This window comes from Scaptodrosophila lebanonensis, unplaced genomic scaffold, assembly GCF_003285725.1.
Source record: "Scaptodrosophila lebanonensis strain 11010-0011.00,11010-0021.00 unplaced genomic scaffold, SlebRS2 tig00001419-arrow-arrow-pilon, whole genome shotgun sequence".
Taxonomy (NCBI): domain Eukaryota; kingdom Metazoa; phylum Arthropoda; class Insecta; order Diptera; family Drosophilidae; genus Scaptodrosophila; species Scaptodrosophila lebanonensis.
Window position 1 is genome coordinate 254,116 of NW_022060745.1, and position 20,929 is coordinate 275,044.

The 20,929-nt window shown below is 39.9% G+C and overlaps 1 protein-coding gene across 3 annotated transcripts in view; it reads right to left on the reverse strand.

The window, feature by feature from the left end:
* The window catches only part of LOC115633443 (autophagy-related protein 2 homolog B), a 617,768-nt gene that overhangs the window by 231,093 nt on the left and 365,746 nt on the right, over positions 1-20,929 (reverse strand). For all 3 annotated transcript variants that reach the window (XM_030530896.1, XM_030530897.1, XM_030530898.1), the window contains 2 exons: positions 12,616-12,720; positions 2,515-2,597 (listed from right to left, as the gene is read on the reverse strand). In XM_030530896.1, the coding sequence (XP_030386756.1) occupies positions 2,515-2,597; positions 12,616-12,720 (188 nt within the window). The remainder of the gene's footprint in view (positions 1-2,514; positions 2,598-12,615; positions 12,721-20,929) is intronic.

Sequence of the window (20,929 nt, forward strand, 5' to 3'; positions counted from 1 at the left end):
TTCGTATTGAGGTAGCTTTTAAGCTTTGAGAAGCTCTCCTTATCAACAAGATTGACCCTGACGCGACCGTCTCTGACAGCCATATAGTCAAAGTTCACTTTTCCAATGGCCAGATCAACGTCCGTTATGAATTCCTTGATGTCGCCGACATCAGGAATGAAAATCGGTGGTGGCTTGATTATCCTCTCTGGGGCAGTAGGGGCGTCCTGAAACTTATCGGCTTCGTCGTCTTCTTCTCCTTCTCCATCGCTTCCATCGGAGAGCGCAGCGAATCTGTTAGCATTATTGAATTTGCTATTAGTGGCTTTGGGATTATTGCGCTGCGAGGCTTTGCGAGGAGGGGCTTTGCGAAGAGGGGCTTTGCGTTTTATCTCCCTTGGCTCCATGCCGGACGAGCTTGCTTCACCATCGCTCGAGCTATCTAGCTGTGCTTTAGGAGACACATTTGATACATTTGCCTGCTTCGCTGATGGGACTCCACTAGGATTGAAGTGTTCTCTTGGTAGAAACTTCGGTGGCGTTAGCTGCCACTTTGGTTTATGTGGGGCTGGTGGGACCATAGTGCCTGTTGGGGCCGCTATGGCGACAACAACAACGAACTATTGCAGTTATGAGCGAGTGAAAACTTGAACTAGGTATCTGGATTTTTTGAAGACGCACTAGACGCGTTTATATTAAGAAATGAAATATAAAATATTTTTACGGAGCGCACAATAAAAACACGACTTCTCACTTTGACGTTTATCTCAGTGATATATGTAGATGAATACACATTTTTGTTTTTCTTTATTGAAGAAACTTTGTTATAATTTTTATTTTGGAAAACAAAAATATGTTTATAACAATCATTTATACATCTTATGTATTTCTAATTGCATATAAAGTAAAAAAAAAAAAAAATCTTAGTTTTGAAGTATAGTCTGATGGAAGAAAATGTCGCGTGCGACAGTGATTAAAATTAAATAATAATTAAGCTACATAATATTTTTGAATCAAATAAAAAGCATTATTAAGATACATCAATGCATAACATCTAAAAAAAATTAGTCGCATTAAAATATTCCTTCAGGTTTCGCTGAAATCGGTGTTTGAACTGTTAGCTGAGAAAGCGACTTCTATATATGTCGTGTGCGAATGCCTTGGCTTTTTTTAAATTATCTGGAAAACTAACCGATTCCCAAAATCCACCTTAGCACCAATAATAGAGCTAGTTAAGAGCTAAAACTTTCTCCTTTTGTGAAAACAAAATTATATTTTGACCACGCCTCCTTCTACCTGTTACATTTTTCAGCTCGCGCAAAGCTAATATACTCTTGTACATTTCATGTACAGAATATAATCAGCTGTGGTATGTGAAGATGCGTGCATGAACATAACAGTATAATCTGAAATATATAAATATGAAGCAGGCGAACGAATACAAAGATAAAACGCCAGCTGTTGGCTTTAAACGTTTTGCTACTTTTTGTGTTCTTTTCATTCATTTTGTCTGCGAACATTTATTCGCCTGCGCCCTAGTGCTGAAAAATAATCTATGTTGACTGAACCTGTCAGACTTTCTTTCAGCTATTTTCACAAAAATAAAATCTATTAATCGTAAAGCTGAACAAAATTAATTTTTATTGTCGTTTTCGAGGAGATCAGACAGTTTCAGTGACATTTTAAAGTAATAATGTGCTAATTCAGGTATGCATATGACTTCATACGATCAATCGACTCTTAATAAACAAATCGATGTTTAACAAAAATGTTAAAGATAGATTAAATCGATTTCGAACCACGAAGTTTCACTTCTATCGCGTGTCGCCCTGACACACAACTTTTTTTTTATACCATATCCCGACTTTTTAAGTAAGAAATTATATATAAGTACATAACTTTTCCACTTCTGTCGACTTATCTTGCTATTTAAGTTTTTGAAAGCGTTAACTCTTCTTAAGCTTCGTTTAAGAAAATAGAAAATAGATCACTTGATCACAAACAAAAATTTGTTTCAATACCTGGTCAAGTTCCAAAGATAAATGAAAAACCAATTGCATGATGACGCAAAAATGTAGCCGATTGAAAAGAAAAGATAATAGTAAAAACCACATAATGGTATATTGTTGTTATCTTTGTCAGTGATAGTGCATGAAAAGGTGAGAAAAATATAAACCAAAAAATTGCTTAAAGTTTACAAAAACAAAATCAGAAGCAATTATATTTGGCTGATGTAGGTGTGCTAACCTGATGACGCGCAGCTATGTATGTATATGTGTTCGTAAATACAAAGTATTTGTTTTACCACATCGGACGTACCAAAGTAGTTTGCCATTTGGTAGTTTCTTTTAAAACTTTAGAGAGAAATATCATATAGTCAATAAACTTATAATTGTAACCAAAAATACTTAGCACAGAAAAGGCAGGCAAGACCTGCTAGTATACATGCACTAATATATAAGGTAAATAATATTGGAACGAACGAAATTCAATACAAATCTAATTATTGTTCCAAAAACATCGAACTTAACTTACCTATAGTCAATAGCTGAGTTCCATAAATGAACTTGAATTTCTGTTACAAGAGCAAACGGCTGATATGCATCAATAGGAAAATCCTGAAATTGTATGATGTTAAGCATTACTTCACTTAATTTCTGTTAGCGCTAAAAATTTGAAATGATGAAGACATTATAAATAAAGTATGAACATAACTTATTGAATAATTCAAGAAAAAACTCTAAAGCATATCTGAAAGTAAATAAATACCCTGTACTCAAACAAACTTCCGCCGCTAGTTATACGCTCCCAGCAAAATAAAAAGAAGAAGAGCGAGCCCCTGTATTGTTGTTCTGGCACGGGTATACTCTATTTTGTGCACCCCAAAAATAAAAGAAGTTATGCCTTGGTCTGGAGGAGTATGTCGTAAGGCAAAGTTGCTGATTGGTTCTACCTGGTGGACCCAGCGCGATCCTTATTTGACTGCGCCTCAAGCCGACTCATTCCCTCCACGTGGGGACCTCTGGTAACATTGGACTAGCATCCGCTGGTGCAATGGCTAAAATGAGCGACGAACGCTACCTCGGTTTGAGGTTGGTGCGCTGGGCTTGGTACCCGCCACTGTAAAAAACGCCAAACCAATGAAAACGTTGAGAAAGCCTCGGATACGGACTCCCTCTGATGACGACCTACGCAAACGTTTTAAGGACCACGATATACGGATATGCACTTGGAATGTCCGAACCCTCCATAGGGAAGGTGCCACTATCCAGCTGGTAAATGTTCTACAGAAACATAGAGCTGACATTACCGCACTCCAGGAAATGCGATGGACTGGGCAGGGATGCTCGAAAGTATTTACCTTCGACATCTGCTACAGCGGCCATATAGAAAAGCGCGAATTCGGATGTGGATTTTCTGTGAATCAAAGACTGCGACATATTGTCTCCAGATTCATACCGTTCGATGAACGCCTGGCAGCAATCCGCATCAAGGCAAAATATTTCTATATTAGCATTATTTGCGCCCATGCCCCGACGGAAGAGAAAGACGAGTCCATCAAAGATATATTCTACGAGCGCCTGAACATGCTATATGAGCGCTGCCCTCAACGTGATGTCAAAATCGTACTTGGTGACTTCAACGCCAAGGTTGGAAGGGAAGGTATCTTTGGTGGAACTGTCGGAAAACACAGCCTACACGTCAACACGTCCGATAACGGAATGAGGCTGATTGACTTCGCGGCGGCCCGGAATATGGTTGAGCAGTTATAGGCTTTTCTATAACTGATAATGAGCAAGAATTAATTAACAGCTGTGCGAAATTGTTCAATTTAAAAATGCGATTTATTAACCAAGGTTTGGTTGCGATTGAATAATACAAAGTTCGGTATTAAGCGACGAAACAAGCTTATAAATGTATATATTAATTGCCTAAATGCAATTCAATTTATTAAACAATTGCCGAAGTGCAATGTTAATATGGAAATTGATCGAGTAGACGGAGAACTAGGGTTCACCGTACCGACACAAGCGAAAACGAACGATGCGACTTAACTGGTTGTTACTAAGCAAGCAAGTGTTTCGGCCGTTGCAGCAGTGCAGCGGCTTAGGCAAAATTATAGCAAATTAAGAACAATGCGTGAAGAAAATAGAAATTTGAGCGACAAAGCAAACAATGAGTAAAAATTACGTTAAATGGCTCAACTTGCTGCGTAGAGCAAGATTACAAATTGAGCGATTTTATGATCGAATCAAACAAATGTATTTATGATGAATTTTTGACATCTGGCTGTGGCGACTGCATAACCAAACAATGGTTATTAGTAGCACCAGATTCCAACATCTCGACATCCACAAGTCGACCTGGCTATCCCCTGATCGACAGACCCGAAACCAAATCGATCATGTGATGATCGACGGAAGACATGTATCTAGTGTGCTAGATGTTCGCACGATCCGTGGAGCCAATATTGATTCGGATCACCACCTTGTAGCAGCCAAGGTACGCACCTGTCTTAGTGTGCATTATAACGCACAGGTAGGCACACGAAGAAAACTAGACGTCAGTAAGCTGCAATCACAAACGGTAGCTAACGCCTTCACCTCTAGACTCTCGGATCTGCTTCGCCGAAGCACCTCCTCCGAACCCGAAACAATATGCTCACAGTGGAGTAATATCTCGCACTCTCTCGCTACCGCTAGCAGAGAGGTGGTAGGCTACTACCGCCCCAAGCGAAATTGCTGGTATGATGATGAGTGCCGCCGAGCAACGGTAGAGAAAAACGCCGCGTACCAACGAACCCTACAGTCATCAGCGACGCGAGCTGTTATAGAGCGATACAGGGAGAAGAGAAAGAATGAGAGACGCCTTTTTAGACGCAAAAAAAGGGAACAAGAATGGCGTGAGGAAGAGGAGATAGAAATGTATGGAAGCAGAAGAGAAGGTATAGCGTTTTATCGCAGGTTGCAAGCCCGGGCCAACATTCTGCAAAGATGAAAGCGGAAATCTGGTAAAGGATGTGAAGGAATCACTAAGACATTGGAGGGACCATTTCTCTAAGCTATTAGCAGGTGAAGACGACCAAAAAAAATCGCAAACGATGGCGTTGACATACCGCCACCCGTCTATGATGAAGTTTATTCAGCCATATCCAGGCTGAAAAATGGCAAGGCTGCAGGAGCGGATGGACTCCCAGCCGAGCTGTTCAAAACTGGCGGCGAACAGCTAATCGGGTGCATGCATCAGCTCTTATGCAAAATATGGTCGGAGGAAAGTATGCCCACCGATTGGAGTCTTAGTGTACTATGTCCCATATATAAAAAGGCGATCCTACAAATTGCGCCAACTACCGCGGAATCAGTCTTCTACCCATCGCATACAAGGCTAACGTAATGTGCAATAAACTGAAGCCGTACATAAACGAACTGATTGGACCTTATCAGTGTGGCTTCAGGCCTGGTAAATCAACAATAGACCAGATATACACATTGCGACAAATCCTGGAGAAAACCCGAGAGAAACAAATCGACACCCATCACCTTTTCGTCGACTTTAAAGCCGCTTTCGACTCGCCCGATAGAACGAAGTTTTTCGCAGCCATGTCTAAGTTTGGTATCCCGGCAAAGCTAGTACGGCTTTGTATGATGACGTTGAGAAACTCTTGCAGTTCCGTCTTGGTAGGAAAGGACCTCTCTGAACCATTCGATACCAAACGAGGTTTCAGACAGGGTGATACCCTATCGTGCGACTTCTTCAATCTTCTGCTGGAAACTATTTTGCGAAGGACCGATGTCAATAGGGCAGGCACTTTTTTTTATAAATGTTTCATGCTGCTAGCGTATGCCGACGATATTGACATCATTGGCACAAACGCACGCGCAGTGAGAGGAGCTTTCACAGAAATTGAGAGGGAATCGAAAAACATGGGTTTGGCGGTAAACATGGACAAGACAAAATACTTCCTATCTACAAGCAGACAGACACGGCGTATTGGAAACAGTGTCTTTATAGACAGATATGACTTTCAAGTAGTAGAGGATTTTGTCTACCTAGGGACCAGCATAAACAACACTAATGACGTCAGCTTGGAGATTCGCAGTCGGATAACCCTTGCCAACCGGTGCTACTATGGGCTAAGTAAACAGTTCATGAGTAGATCACACTCTCGACTCACTAAGCAAACCCTCTACAAGTCCCTTATCTTGCCTGTGCTTCTGTACGGCGCTGAAGCATGGACATTAACAACACCTGATAAGGCGACACTGGGAGGTTTCGAGAGAAAAATCCTGAGACGAATCTACGTACCCCTAAACGTTGACGGCGAGTATCGAATACGAATGAACTATGAGCTGTATGAGCTATACGGCGACATTGATGTAGTGAAGCGCATTCAGATCCAACGACTGCGCTGGCTAGGTCATGTCGTCCGCATGGATGACAGTGCTCCAGCCAAAAAAGTATTCGATTCGGACTCTGCTGGTGGACGACGCAGAAGAGAGCGACCATGTCTGCGATGGAAAGACCAAGCTATGCAGGACCTTAATAGTCTTGGTGTGACCAATTGGCGACAGCAGGCACAAGACAGAACACGCTGGTGAGGATTACTCGACGCGGCTAAAACCGACATCCGGTTGTAATGGCCACAAAAGAAGAAGAAGATGCCTTGGTATTCGAACTCACGTAAAGCGTGTACAATTAGACATTTACATAGGAATTGCGTCTATGTGAGTGTATGCATGTCTATTCGTACTTATGTGATCATGCATAGCAATATTGACCCAAGCAGCAACAATAACAGCAGCGCTTGGCCAAATATTATATTTGTGGCTATAACTTTCTTCTAAATCGCCCTACCATAATAAAACTTGGCATACAGACATAATCACGTAATCATAATAACAAATTCACTAACTGGAAGTCTTTGCCAAATTTAAGTCCAAGGTTCGGAGAGTGTGGGGGAAGGGGGGAGGTCTATCAAAAAATAAAAACAAAATCGATATGCCTAGGGCTTATGGGAACCTCGATACCAAATTTTGTTATCATAGCTCTTGTAATTGCTGAGAACCTTGCTAACACTAACATGACCTTACGCCTTCGTGGCACGGCAAAATTCTCCCCTTTTAATATTATTCTCTTACGTCTATATACATCTTTCCTTTTCCTTAAAACTACACCTCGCCATCCAGGATGTCGTTCTGCGGACCACAACGGTTTGGGGTCGCCGATTCGGTGCGCGGGTCTGCAATTCATTTTCCGTATTTGTTTTATTTACGTGTGAATTTTGGTTTTTGCGCGTGTTGTTCGTTCCCTTTCTTCTTCTTTTGTGCCGCAGCCAGCTGACGCTGGCGTTTTCATTACCGACGGCCGCTGCATATGTTAGCGGCTGCGCAAATTCAACTCGAGTTCGCGCACCCATGCTACTGTGACGCAGTTAAATTCTGCGCCACAAATTATTATTATTATATTGAATTCACTACTTTATATTGCACCTTTTTGAATAACCTAAGTTAACGTAGAGAATTAATCTGAGTAAATCTGTGTAATCAAGCAACAATCGTGGTGCAGCGTAGGGCCAACAGTGTTTATATTATAAATAAAAGGCAGCGCGCATTGATTTATTTCTTGAATTATTTCTCCCTCTGCGTGAGTACAGTTTATATACAGCGGACATTAGCTGTGGTATATAAACTATAGCCCTCTGATCTGAGTCTTGGTAGTTATATTTGCTGCATTAACAGGCAAATACAACACCAAAACCATATGGATGTCGTGAGATCGGCGGATCAGACTGGCGACGTTTTACAGTTGCTGGGCCATTAACCGCAGTTGTAAAACGGCAACAGACTGGTAGATGCGTCGAATTTGCACTTATCCCCTACAGTGTGTGGTCGCAAGGTCCCGCAACTTACAAATTTCTTGTAAGGGATCCTGGACAGATGAGCCATTACCTCAGCTGGAAAAATAACTCCTTTACACTACTCGTAACTTGCAGTCAGTATCATTGCCGACACTGTGGCAGTGCGAATTGGGACCAGTTCTGTCCACTTGCTGAACTTATCCAGCAGCAGCAGCAGATAGGCGGTGCCCCTCATGGACCGTGGTAAAGGCCCCGCCAAGTCGTCATATGAAGTCCAACGATTCTGCATCTGGCCGGGAGTACATTTTGCCAGTTGCTTGTCGTTGTTGGACTTGGAGCGCTAACATGAAAGGCATTTGTGGACATATTTGGCGACATCTCGATACAGGCCTGGCCAGTGATAATGGTCTGCGACTCGTGAGCACGTTTTGCGAACTCCTATGTGACGAGCCGTGACGTCGTCAAGGCACTCCTTCAGGATCCACAAATGTCCGCGCACAGCCTCCATGGGGACACATCTTCGTCTCCTAGCACATTGGCGACACGCCTTTACAGTCGTCCATTCTGCGCTGCGTAATCAGATTACTTTAATAATCTTTTGTTCATACCCTGTACCCAACGGGTAAAGGGTATACTAGTTTTGTGCGAATGTATGTAACAGGCAGAAGGAGGCTTGTCAGACCCCACAAAGTAAATATTCTTGTCCGTCCCTTGGTCTGTCCGTCCCTTCGTCTGTTCGTTCCTGCGTCTGTCCATCCGTCTGTCTGTATGAATGCAAGGATTTCAGAAAGTATAAGAGCAAGAATAACCAAATATCCTAAGACCGAGAAAGTACGAGTTTAAGTTTTTTTTTCGATGCACCTCCCACTCCCGCGCAATTCGTTTTTTCTCCATAGCCCCCGTAATTTTTGGAATATTGAAATTTGGTTAATACATCCTGTTAGTGATTATGGGTCCGTATGTTAAGTTTCATAATGATTGTTCACTTCTGAAGAAAGTTATAGCCACAAAGAAAATCGCTCCACATGCTCTGCCTGCAGCTCTGACCGCAGCTGTTGTTATCGGTGCTGCTTTGGTTCAAGATTGTGCTGCATGGGTACGATTTTTTCCTTGCTTTGCAAGAGTGTCTGCCCTCTCTGCATTGGTGGCGTAGGAGAAAGGTTAAATAACTCAATTTTTATACTCTGTACATGAAATGTAAAAGAGTATAATAAGTATGCGGGAGCTGAAAAATGTAACAGGCAGAAGGAGGCCTGGCAGACCCCACTACAAAGTATATATATTCTTGATCAGCATGACAAGACGAGTCGATGTATGTATGTCTGTCTGTCCGTCCGTCCATATGAACACCTGGATCTCAGAGACTATCAGAGATAGAGTTTGTACGCTATACGAGTTTGTTTTACTTTTTTGATTCCCCCCCCCCCCCCCACTACCCGTAATGGGGGTTTTCCCGATTTTCCATTCGTATAAACGCCTATATCTCGGAGACTATAAGACCTAGGGTTACCAAATTTTAGTCCAAGAAGCCTTTTGTGAATACGCAGAAAATATTGTATTTTATTTTGAAATTTCCCTCCCTCCCCCTCTCGCACGCAAAACGTGATTTTCTCTAACTCCCGTAATTGCATATACCTCACCTTAGTTATTATGTGTCCGTATGCCAAGTTTCACTATGATACACCGATTTAACAAGAAGTTATAGCCTTCAATATACTTGCTGCCCAAGTGCTGCCCGCAGCTGTTGTTGATGTTGGTGCTTTGGTTGACTGCAAACATGCTTACACAGACACATAAACATACATACACTCACATTCTTTGTATATGAGCAATTATACACCCTTTACGTGAGTTCGAATACCGAGAGAGGTAAAATCGATCAAAATTTTTGTTTTAATTTCTATAATTATTCTAAACATATGTACAGAGTAATTCAAAGTCGAGACACCCGATATATATAGAGATAACGCACACATAATTTCTATATAATTATCTACTTTTGCTTTAAATTTCATCTAAATCGGATCGTTCTAAGAAAAGTTATTAGCGAAACAACTTTACTTCGGTACTACGCCCACAAGCTGCAGCATCAAGTTCGCTCTTCTTCTTCCTCTCTTTGCTTCTGCTATGTGCGCATATAACTCAGTGACGGAAGTTTACCTTGGTACAGGGTATTACACTGTCGGGCTTGCTCGACTGTAGCGTTCTCTCTTGTTTTCAATAGTGCAGCTTTCAATGACCTTTTTTTATTTGTGGTGTAGTGTGCACACATAAGGAATACACACTGTAACACTTTGTTGCAATGTTTATACAAACTCAAGAGCTAAGCACAATCCATACGCGACGTAATATGATCGCGCATGCATTGGGCGACATAAGCGCAGCGTCAGTGCAATTAGTGTCAGCCACCTCAAGTGCACATAACATACTCTCTCGCGCTCTCGCTGCCAACAGCGCTGAGTACAAGTACATAAGTAAAATACATAATGCGGCCGCTCCGCTGCCAGCGTCTCTGGCAGCGCAGCTACGAGGCCTTAGCTAAGTTCACTTTAAGTCAAAATGTAAGAAGTCAGTTTTAAGTTTATGTTTGAGCTCTGAGCTGTAATAAAGCTTTAATAAAATAACTCCAAGTGTTTATAATGGGGCCCCGTCAATTCTAGTATTTGATGGGGCTCCACATATTATTACAGTGGGTTATGATTGCACAAACATATTTATACTTTTTGAAAAGGGCATTGAATAACCTTTAATTTCATATTAAAACATGCACACGTTTCACATAACAATAATACAAAAAAAAAAAAACAATTTAAATAAGACAACTTCATAATACACGAAACATTTTTGACGGCAACATTATTTTTTTAAATAGGGCCTTAAAAAAGGGAAATGTGAACATAAATTGTAAAACTGACATTATATAAAAAAAATATGCCTTTGAGTTGTAATTTTTAATAAGTTTTCTAATTTTTGCGCACGATGGCACGAGGTAAGCCAGTTTGTGAGTAAGGTTGAACTTCAAATATAGATAAATTCAATTTGTCCAACAGCTATGGCAAAGTAAGAAAAAATCGTATGCTTTAAAAGTCTCCAATACAAAATAATGTGCAAAGGTATAGAATGATTGACAATATTCACAGTAGGAGGAGGTCGAGTCTCGAAAATAACTACACGTGACAAAAAGAAGTTTGTCGACTATAAGTCAAAATCAGCGAAGTACTGTGAGAGATATAGCGGCAAAATGGTCTGAAAATATTGGGAAAACAGTAAAACATGAATGGACGCGACAGAAAATGAAACGAACTTAATATGGCTTATTTAAGGTATGATTGCAGCTCCTGTTGAACATAACAAATAATTTTGATGTCTTTAGGCCAAAGAAAAACGTTTGCTCACAGCTTTGCCAATCAAAAAAACACGACTGCTATGGGCAAGAGAAAGACAGAACTGGGTACTAAGGCAGAGGAACTCTATTATTTTTAGCGAGGAATCCAAATTTGATGTGTTTGTCGGTGATGCTGAAAAACGAGTAATATAAAAGCGTACGGACGCATGTCACAAAGGTTGTCTTAGGCGTTCAACCAAGTTTCTAGCAATCACAATGGTGAGGGTGCATATTAGCCAAGGGTGTGGGAAACTTTACTTCATATACGGAGCTGTATATGCAGAAAAATACAAGTTTATCTTACAAAGTAACCTCATTTCACAGCTTTGTGACTGTGGGGAATACTTTTCAACGCGATGTTGCATCTACACACCCCGCAAAAACAACCGATTACTGGGTTCAAGAGAATGGTATTGATGGCCTAGATAGGACATCATCAATTCCAGGTCTAAGCCCAATAGAAAACTTGTGGGAAATCATTAAAAGAAAGCAAAAATATTTCGTGTTGACTTATTTAAATTGATTTTTTGCATTATTGTTTGTGAAACGTGTGCATGTTTTGATAAGAAATTAATGGTAGTTCAATTACTTTTTTAAAAATTATAAATATGTTTGGGCAATAATCACCTAAAAAGAAATATAAGTCATTAAAAGTTGCACTATCGAAAAAAACGTAGCCGTACCAATTAATAGTAGTTAGGGCTCGTATATCGTATACATGCGTAGCTCCGTTATTCGGTTCCTGCTTTACTATCGCTTACTCAGTCGTTGCCTAGCGCCGGTAACTGTAAACTTTTGGCATTTTGCCTTTGCAATTAAAAGGCGCAGATGATCAAACAATATGAACGAAAGAATAAGGCGGTGCCAATAACTTGCAGTTGCCGTTGTTGCTTTTCGATTCAAAAATATTATTTATGATTTACAACCATAGAACGCTATTTATTACAATTAAACAACAGTCTTCGATGGTCTACTGCATATATACAACCATATACCTATACCTATAACATATGTACCATATAACCGTACGAAGAACAGTGTATGTGTAGTCCGTCAAGGGCGTACGCAGCTTTCTCCAAAGGTGGACCAATAAATTTTGGTTAAATAATGCACGGTGTGTTTAAATAATAATTTATGCATATGATTAATAAAATACAAATCCAACTCAGTTCACACCCCACTTTAGTTTTTTCACTTTTGAATTCTTTTATGATTATAAAAACCGAATTTGAAGTTGATTGGTGCAAAAATGCGGATTTTTCAAACATATTTTGGAGCTCGTTTTCCCCCATTTGAAACTCGAATAGAGATAATATTTTCCTTTACTTCGACAGCGTTATTATATTAAATTAAGAAATATGTATATGTGTTTTTTTAAATAAATCGTACTCACGGCAATATCCAAAAAGTCAATTAGTTGCGTTAGCCAAGAATGGCCGGGAAGGGTTGCAGTATGCCTTAAAATTACTCCGTTAATCCCAAATGAAACTTTCATTCTCTAAAATAAATATTATAAAAGAAATTTTTAGTTACACTGAAAAAAATCTTAATTTTTAAGCGGAACTTTTTAAAAATAAAAACGTTTTAAACTCAGTTTTTTTGCAAAAATCTTAAAACCTAAGAAACAAAACAAGTAAAAAATCTAAAGTCGGGTGTCCCGACTTTGAAATACTCTGTACATATGTGTAGAATAGTTATGCGTGTATGTCTCGTGTGCCTGAGCAAAGCAGTAACAACAACAACAGCTGCGGGCACTGCTTGGTCTTATGGTTATAACTTCCTGTTAAATCGGCTTATCATTATGGAACATGGCACTTGGACTTATAATCACTAACTACAGGTATTTGCCAAGTTTGAATTCGAAATTCCACGAAATACGGGAGTTATGGATTGCAGTGGAGGGGGAGAAGGGAGGGAAATTCGGACAGACAGACAGACGGGCAGACAGACAGGCAAACAGACAGGGCTAGATCGACTCGTCTTGTCATTCTGATCAAGAATATATATACTTTGTGGGGTCTGCCACGCCTCCTTCTGCTTGTTACATTGTTCAGCTCGCGCAAACCTAAGATACTCTTGTACATTTCATGTACAGCGTACAACTACTGTTGCCTAAGGATAAGGAGAGTCTACATGACTATCGATTTCTGCCGTTATGCCGTTATTTTAAATATACACTTTTTTTTTTTAATTTAAAATGCGTTTACTTTGCTGTTAATATTTTTTCAATTATTACTTTTGCAACACATTTTCAGAACTGTAAAGTTTCTCGAGAAATGTATACTCAAGTAAGGCGGAACAATGTAAGAAACAAACGTAAACACAATGCACAATCAATGCATTTAGGTCTTATTAACATTCGTTAAATATATGTAGCAGGTCTTGTCCGTGTTTGCTGGCTCAGTATGTGTGCTAACAATTATACGTTTATTTACTACATGATATTTCTCTTCCGACACTCTCTAAAGTTTCAAAGCAAATTACTTTCGAGAGCTAGGACATAAAGTACACTAAATGCTATGTATTATATATGTACATACATATGTATATTTATGTACACTACCGCTCAACTGAATAGGTTCAACGATTCTCAAAAGTTCAAATGGTTATATCTTTTCAATCAAATCGTCGATTTTGATCAAATAAAATTTTGTAGGAAGAATAGTTTATTGTTAATAAAACATAACATTAAATGCCTATTTTTTTTGGCTCAATTGAATAGGTTCAGTAACTTAAAAACTAAAAAAGTAAATAATAAACGCGTTTTTCATGGCTTTAATAACTTAAAACATAAAAATAAACTAATTACGAGTAAATTAGTATTTAGTACAACCATCTTTGGTTGTAATATCTTCAAAGATTCGATCTCTTAAGGACTTATAATAATTTTCTAGGACTGTAATCGATATAGTAGCGCAGGATTTTTGTATGGCGTCAATTAGGCTCTCAGTGTCGTTAAATTGTCGCCCGCCTTCGTATACTTTTCGGGACAACAATCCCCAAGCGTTTTCGATAGTGTTTAGGTCAGGTGAATATGGCGACCACTCGAGCAACTCAACATTTTGGTCCTTGATTCACTGTTTTACCACTTTTGCGGTTTGAATGGGACCGTTGTCTTATTGAAACAACCATGGAATCGGTCCAAAAATATTAGAAAAATGTGGAAATGCTTTTTGGATCACAGTTTTGTACACATTTGCATTCATTTTTGTTGACACAAACTGAAGCTCACACGTCTCATAGTACGAAATCGCACCCCACACCACCCCAACTGTGATTTCGACTCAAAACACATTCTTCCTTTCATAAGTCGTGATAGTAGAAGTTATAGCCATCCGTTACTTCCAGGCTGAATTTTTTTCCATCGTTAAAACTACCTTCTACCATTGATTGTCCCAGGACATGTGCTTTCTGGCAAATCGTAAGCGTGTCGCCTCACGTGTGTCATTGAGAGGTGGTTTTCTTTTTATTTTTAGTCTCTTCAAATGCTTGGCACTCCGAATAGTCCGTTTTACCGTTGCCAAACTTGCGGTTACACCGCATTCTTCCCTGATTTTAGCCGCAGAAAGTTGGGAATTAGAGGCGGTTCTAAGGATTCATCTTCTGTCGGCTGGAATTGTCGCATGCGGAGACCCTCCTTTCATATTTTTCCCGTAAAATTCTTCATTGCGCACAAAATTACCAACAACATTTTGACTTATTCCAATTATCAGTGCAATTTCGCGCTGATTTAGGCCGGAATTGAGATATCCTTTTATTTGACCTTTTTCAAAGTCATTCAATTGTTTCTCGCGACCCATTCCACCAAAAAACAACGGTAAATACTTCTAATTACAATTAGAAAAAATGTTGACACCATTAACTTCACGCTGTCAATCACAAAGTAAAACTGAAGTAATTGAACCTATTCTGATGAGCCAAAAAAATGCAGCGTTTTTAGGCAATGTAAAACGAAAGAAAATTTCCTCAACTACCGTTTGAAAAATCCCGTTACTTGTTTATGCTATATTAAATGTAAAAAAATAAAGGTTCACAACATATAATTTTAAAAAATGTATGTGCAGTACAAGCTGAAATATTGCCTGCGTGCAAGCAATGACCGGTTGTGAACGAACGCTCACCAACCAGTCAGTTCGACTCACAACTGCAAAGACTCAGAATGAGCGGCGGTGACCAAAACTTTTTGCCTGCATGCAAGAAATGATCGAATGCGTATTTACAATCATGCCCGCATGACCAAAATGACCAATGATATCGGCGGGTGCACGTGCACTTGCATTTTCTAATGTTTTTTCGGCTATTAGTTCAATAGTAACTTCATATACAAGTATGTATATGCATATAAATTAAAGAAGCCAACAAAACTATTAGCGAAAAGAAATACCTTCTTTTTTATTTAAATTAAAAAAAGTTATACTATTTAAATTTATATTAATTTGTTTACTTTAAGAAATTTGAGTTCCTTTTTTATGAAATAAAAATAATATTAAGTTTAATTATCATTTGTTTACTTTAAGAAATTTGATTTCCTTATTTTATCATCATGGTACATATTTATCATAATAGAAAAATAAATGCATAAATATGTTTTGCTTTAATTCTGTGCCTCTTTATTTAAAATACGTACCTACACATGTTTCCGCATAATTACAAACATAACATACACGCACATACATACATACATTTTTTGTACGGTCAGACGCAGGTACCTACGGTCAGGCTTAGGTAAAACCCGCGCAATACTCGAGTATTACCCGAGTACAGATAGCGCAATACCCAAACAATACTCGACAAATAACGGCACTATACTCGTTCGATCAAACGCTCATTCTGTAAAGTCTGGTTTGCTTCAATCAGGACCCAGTCATGTTAAACGAAGTGACCGAGCCTGAAGTGTTTGAAAGCAACCCAATCAAGGCTGGTACCCGTTCGCAACGAACAGAATACTCGAAGTGCCCGAGCCTGAACTGTTTGAAAGCAAACCAGTCAAGGCCGGTACTCGTTCGAACCGACCGCAATAAGCAAAGTGGTGTGCTCGAAAGCAAACCAATCAAGTCCGGTGGTTGTTCGTAAAAATAGAAAGATTGCTCATGCCAGTTCGATCATAAGAAAAATGCTGAGAGTACTCGACTCGTTCGAGCTCGTTTGCAGCCAAGCAAAGATCTGATTTGATTGAATTTTCAGCAAGGGTGGTCGAACATACTTGTCGCAGTTCTCTGATATGTACATACATACATATATGTATATGTATATGTATGTACAAAAGGTCTGCGAAATAAGTCACCTTATCAACATATTTTTCTTAATTAAAACAAAAATCTTCGATATTTTAACATGATTGTAATTTTTCTTAAACTTTATAAAATGACAGTTTAAATTCAGTTTAGTAATATTTAAGAAATAATAAAAAACTGTTTTAAAAATGAAATAAAAATTTTTCAGAACGAAATAATTGAACTATTCAAATACAAAAAAACTATATTTATATCTCGATATACTTGTGTTTTTAGCGTTAATTGTTTAGATATGTCCTCCATTACTATTAATTACTCTTAACATGCGATTTGGCATTGAACTAACCAAGTTTTGAAGAAATGATCCGTCCAATTTGGCCCACTCTGTTACGATTGCTTCTTTTAATTCTTTCAAGGATCTAAATTGTCTGCCATGTATGTAAACCTTACTGGAAAGGATTCCCCAAAGGTTCTCTATGGGATTAAGATATGGACTTTTTGCAGGCCACATCAAAAGTGGTATTTTTTATGTGAGACAAAGCATATAGGACTCTTTCCAGCAAAGCAAAATGCAACCCACACCATTAGCGATCCTCCTTGAAAATTGCGCGACACTTTCATTTGTTTGGGGGTCCTGAGGTCACGATAATAATATTGATATCCATCTGGTCCATCTAAATTAAATTTTTTTTCATCACTGAAAATAATTTTTTTCCACTCCAGGTCCCAAAACTTATGCATCTCTGCAAAGTGCATGCGGGCAACTTTGTGCCGAGGAAGTAGTTCACATTTGACGGTTTTTTTCATATGAAATGAATTGATCGGCTCGTAAAATTTGTTGCACGCGACGTTTTGACACTAAGAGATCCAGTTCCTGACAAATTTCGCCTGCGCTCAGGTTTTCTTTGAGTTCTAACGATTTTATTCTCCTCTTATTGCGATTTTGTACCAATGGCGGGCGACCGGAGCGTGGCTTTTTTCCGTGGTGTTCGGGGTCTTTCAAAAACTTTTGTATAGTAAAAAAGATGTGTTCCAAAGTAAACAGGACTTTAAAAAAAAACAGAACAAATGGTTTTTTCGGCAAAATCAATTTATTTTATTCAAAATAGTCGAACGCGTGCTTTAGCTCGTTGGCCGGTATGGCCGCCAGTATGCCGGTGCAAGGCTTTTGAATGGCCTCTACGTCTGCATTACGCTTTCCTTTTATGGGCAAATGCACTTTTCCGAAAAGGTAGACGTAGCACGGTACCATATCATGTGAATACGGTGAGTGGTTAATGGTTAAAATGTGATTTTTGGTCAAATAATCGGTTACAATCGGTTGGATTCTGAGCAATTTTTGGTCGTCAGTCAATTTGTGCGGAACAAACCGTGCACACACCTTTCGTAAGCCCAAATGTTCGGTCAAAAAGCGATAAATCGATGTTTTGGAGATGTTCAATTCCATTTCCACCAATTTCAATGATGATTTCGGCTTAATATTGATGAAAAAGTTTTACCAATTTTAAAACAAAATTTAATGTTGACTCTTTGATCGAAGCTCATTTGCGCACCGATAACACTTAAAACGCAATAACTTCACTTCCAATCGATGAAATATCATGAACTCACTGGACAATCGATAAAGATAGCAGATTCTAACGCACCAGTCGACATATAGATAGCGCCACCAGGGGGCGTTAGATTCAAATAGTCTTTGGCTTTGTTAAGCCATTTAAACTCAAGTTGTAACTTAATATATTCTTTATTAATCTGGAGAAACTTTTACAATGTGTGTAAGTTTTGTATCTTCCGGGTTTGAGCCTGTCAGTCGACAAGGCCGTTTCTTTATCGTTAATACGAACAACAAACACCCGATCCGATGGCTTGGATATAATCTGGTGTGGTCCCGAATAAGGTGGCTCTAACGGTGGCTTGACAGCATCGTGGCGTACAAAAACATGTGAGCAACTATGAATATCCTTCAGCAGTAATAGTTTTGTATGTGATGTGATGCTGGAGTTGGCCTCACTGCCTGCATGCTGCTACGGAATTGGCTGACGAACTCACGTGGGCCCGATGGGACGTCTGGGTCATAAAAATATTAATTTGGAAGCCGAAGTGTACATCCATACAACATTTCCGAGGCAGATGACTGAAGGTTCTCCTTAAAGCAGGTGCGGAGCTCAAGCATAACAGTTGGAAGTAGTTTGGTCCATGGTACCTCCGGGTGGCACATTAAAGCGGCTTTCATTGATCTGTGCCAACGTTCAATCATCCCGTTTGACTGTGGGTGGTATGGTGTTGGTGTTGGTGTATGGATATGTCCGCTACCAGTCATTTTTCCAAGTGACCTGAAGAGTGCAGACTCGAATTGTGACCCTTGATCGGTCGTGATCGTCAATGGGCAACCGAAGCGCGATATCCAGCGTGACCATAGAGCCTCGCAGATAGACTCTGCTGTCATGTCTTTGATAGGTAAAGCCTCTGGCCAGCGAGAAAATCTGTCAATAATAGTGAGGCAGTATCTATAGCCGTCAACCAGGGGCATGACCACAATATCAAGATGTATATGGTCAAATTTACCATCAGGAACATAAATTTTGTTTGGCAACACAGAATTGTGCCTGTGAATTTTAGCTCGCTGACATGGTAGGCAATTTCTTGACCACTCCAAAATATCCTTTCGCATTGATGGCCATACGTAACTCCTACAAATCTGTCTCAGTGAGACCCTCTCGGGTGTGACAGGCCATGAACGCTTGCAAATACATTGAGTCGCAGCACTTGTGGAATATAGGGACGCTTTGTTCCAGTAGCAACATCACAGTACAAATAAACTTGATTGTCGATTTGAACACGCTTTAATTTAAGTGTCGTGTGGCCGTTTAAGATGTCTTGCAACTCGTTGTCTGTTAACTAGGCCGCTTCGATGCTTTTTGCATCCATCATAGTTGGCATCGTGATGGCATTGATCCTAGATAAAGTGTCTGCCACTACATTTGCAGTTCCGCTCACATGCAAAATGTTTGTGGAGAACTGAGAGATGAAACCCAATTGCCGTAATTGGCGCTCTGATGCCTTCTCCGGTTTCTGAGCGAAGGCGTGTATAAGCGGCTTATGATCTGTCTTGATGATAAAGATTCGTGCCTCCAGCATGTGCTTGTAATATAAACTGCTAACAGCTCCCTATCGTATGTGCTGTATCTGCTTTCTGTTGCGCTCAGTTTTTTGGAAAAGAAACCAGGAGGCTCCCATATACCTCCATTGTGTTGTTCCAATACTGCGCCAATGGCTGTGTCCGAGGCATCGGAAGTCAAGCTCATATTTGCATGTGGACTAGGATGTGCAAGAGTGGCAGCAAACGACCGGTCGTTTGTCGTTCTTTTTCATATTGCGCGTGAAATCATTGAGCGGGGCCTGTATCTCCGACGCATGAGGTATACAGCGCCGGTAATAGTTCACTATTCCTAGGAAACGGCCTAGTTCGCAGATGGTTTGTGGCCGAGTGTATTGTGTGATTGCTTTTATTCGATTTTCGGAGGGCTTAATGCCTTTGCTGCTGACGACGTAGCTCAATGAACAAACTTCAGACAATCCAAATTGACACTTGTTAAGTAAGGCCATTAGTTTTCAAGATGCTGATAACTCTATTGACATGCTGCGTATGCTCCTTAGCTGAGCTTGATATAATAAGAATGTCATCAATGTAGCAAAATACATAGTCGATTCCACGAAAGAGTTGATCCATGAATCGTTGGAGCGTTTGTGTAGCATTTTTGAGCCCAAACGGCATTTTCAAAAATTCAATCAATCCAAACGGTGTGTACACTGCTGTTTTTTCAACGTGTTCTGGTGCCATTGGAATCTGATAGTATGCTCGTTCTAGGTCGAGTGTTGTGAAAATTTTTTTTGCCGTGCAGGCGGTCAGCAAAATCATGAATATGTGGTATCGGATAACGATCAGGAACTGTTACTGCGTTCAACTTGCGATAGTTCCCAGATGCGCGCCAGCCGCCATCAGGTTTTGCCACCAAATGAAGCGGGCTCGCCCAGGGACTTTTGGAATAACGACAAATTTTGCCATCGATTAGTTGATGAATTTGTGATTTTGCCGCCGAAAGTTTTTCGCCCATCAGCCGCCTTGTCCAATCTGCCACAGGTGCTCCAGATGTTAAAATATAGTGGCGGACTCCATGTCCATCACATGTACTCTCTAGTGCAGCCATATTTACTGCATCCACGTCGTTTCTTTGAGAACGTGTCTCATGTTGATTTACGTCACAGCTCAGGATAGCCTGCGAGTTGCCCGATGGGTTGCTGGCAGCGTTGTTTGTTGAGATGATGAGACGTTGTTGGTTAATGCCGACTAGCAGATGGAACTGTGCTAGGAAGTCAGCGCCAATTATTGCGTTCTGGACATCAGCGACAATAAAGGACCATTTGAATAAACAGCCCAGCCCCAAGTCTAGTTCTAAGTCATGTTAGCCGTAA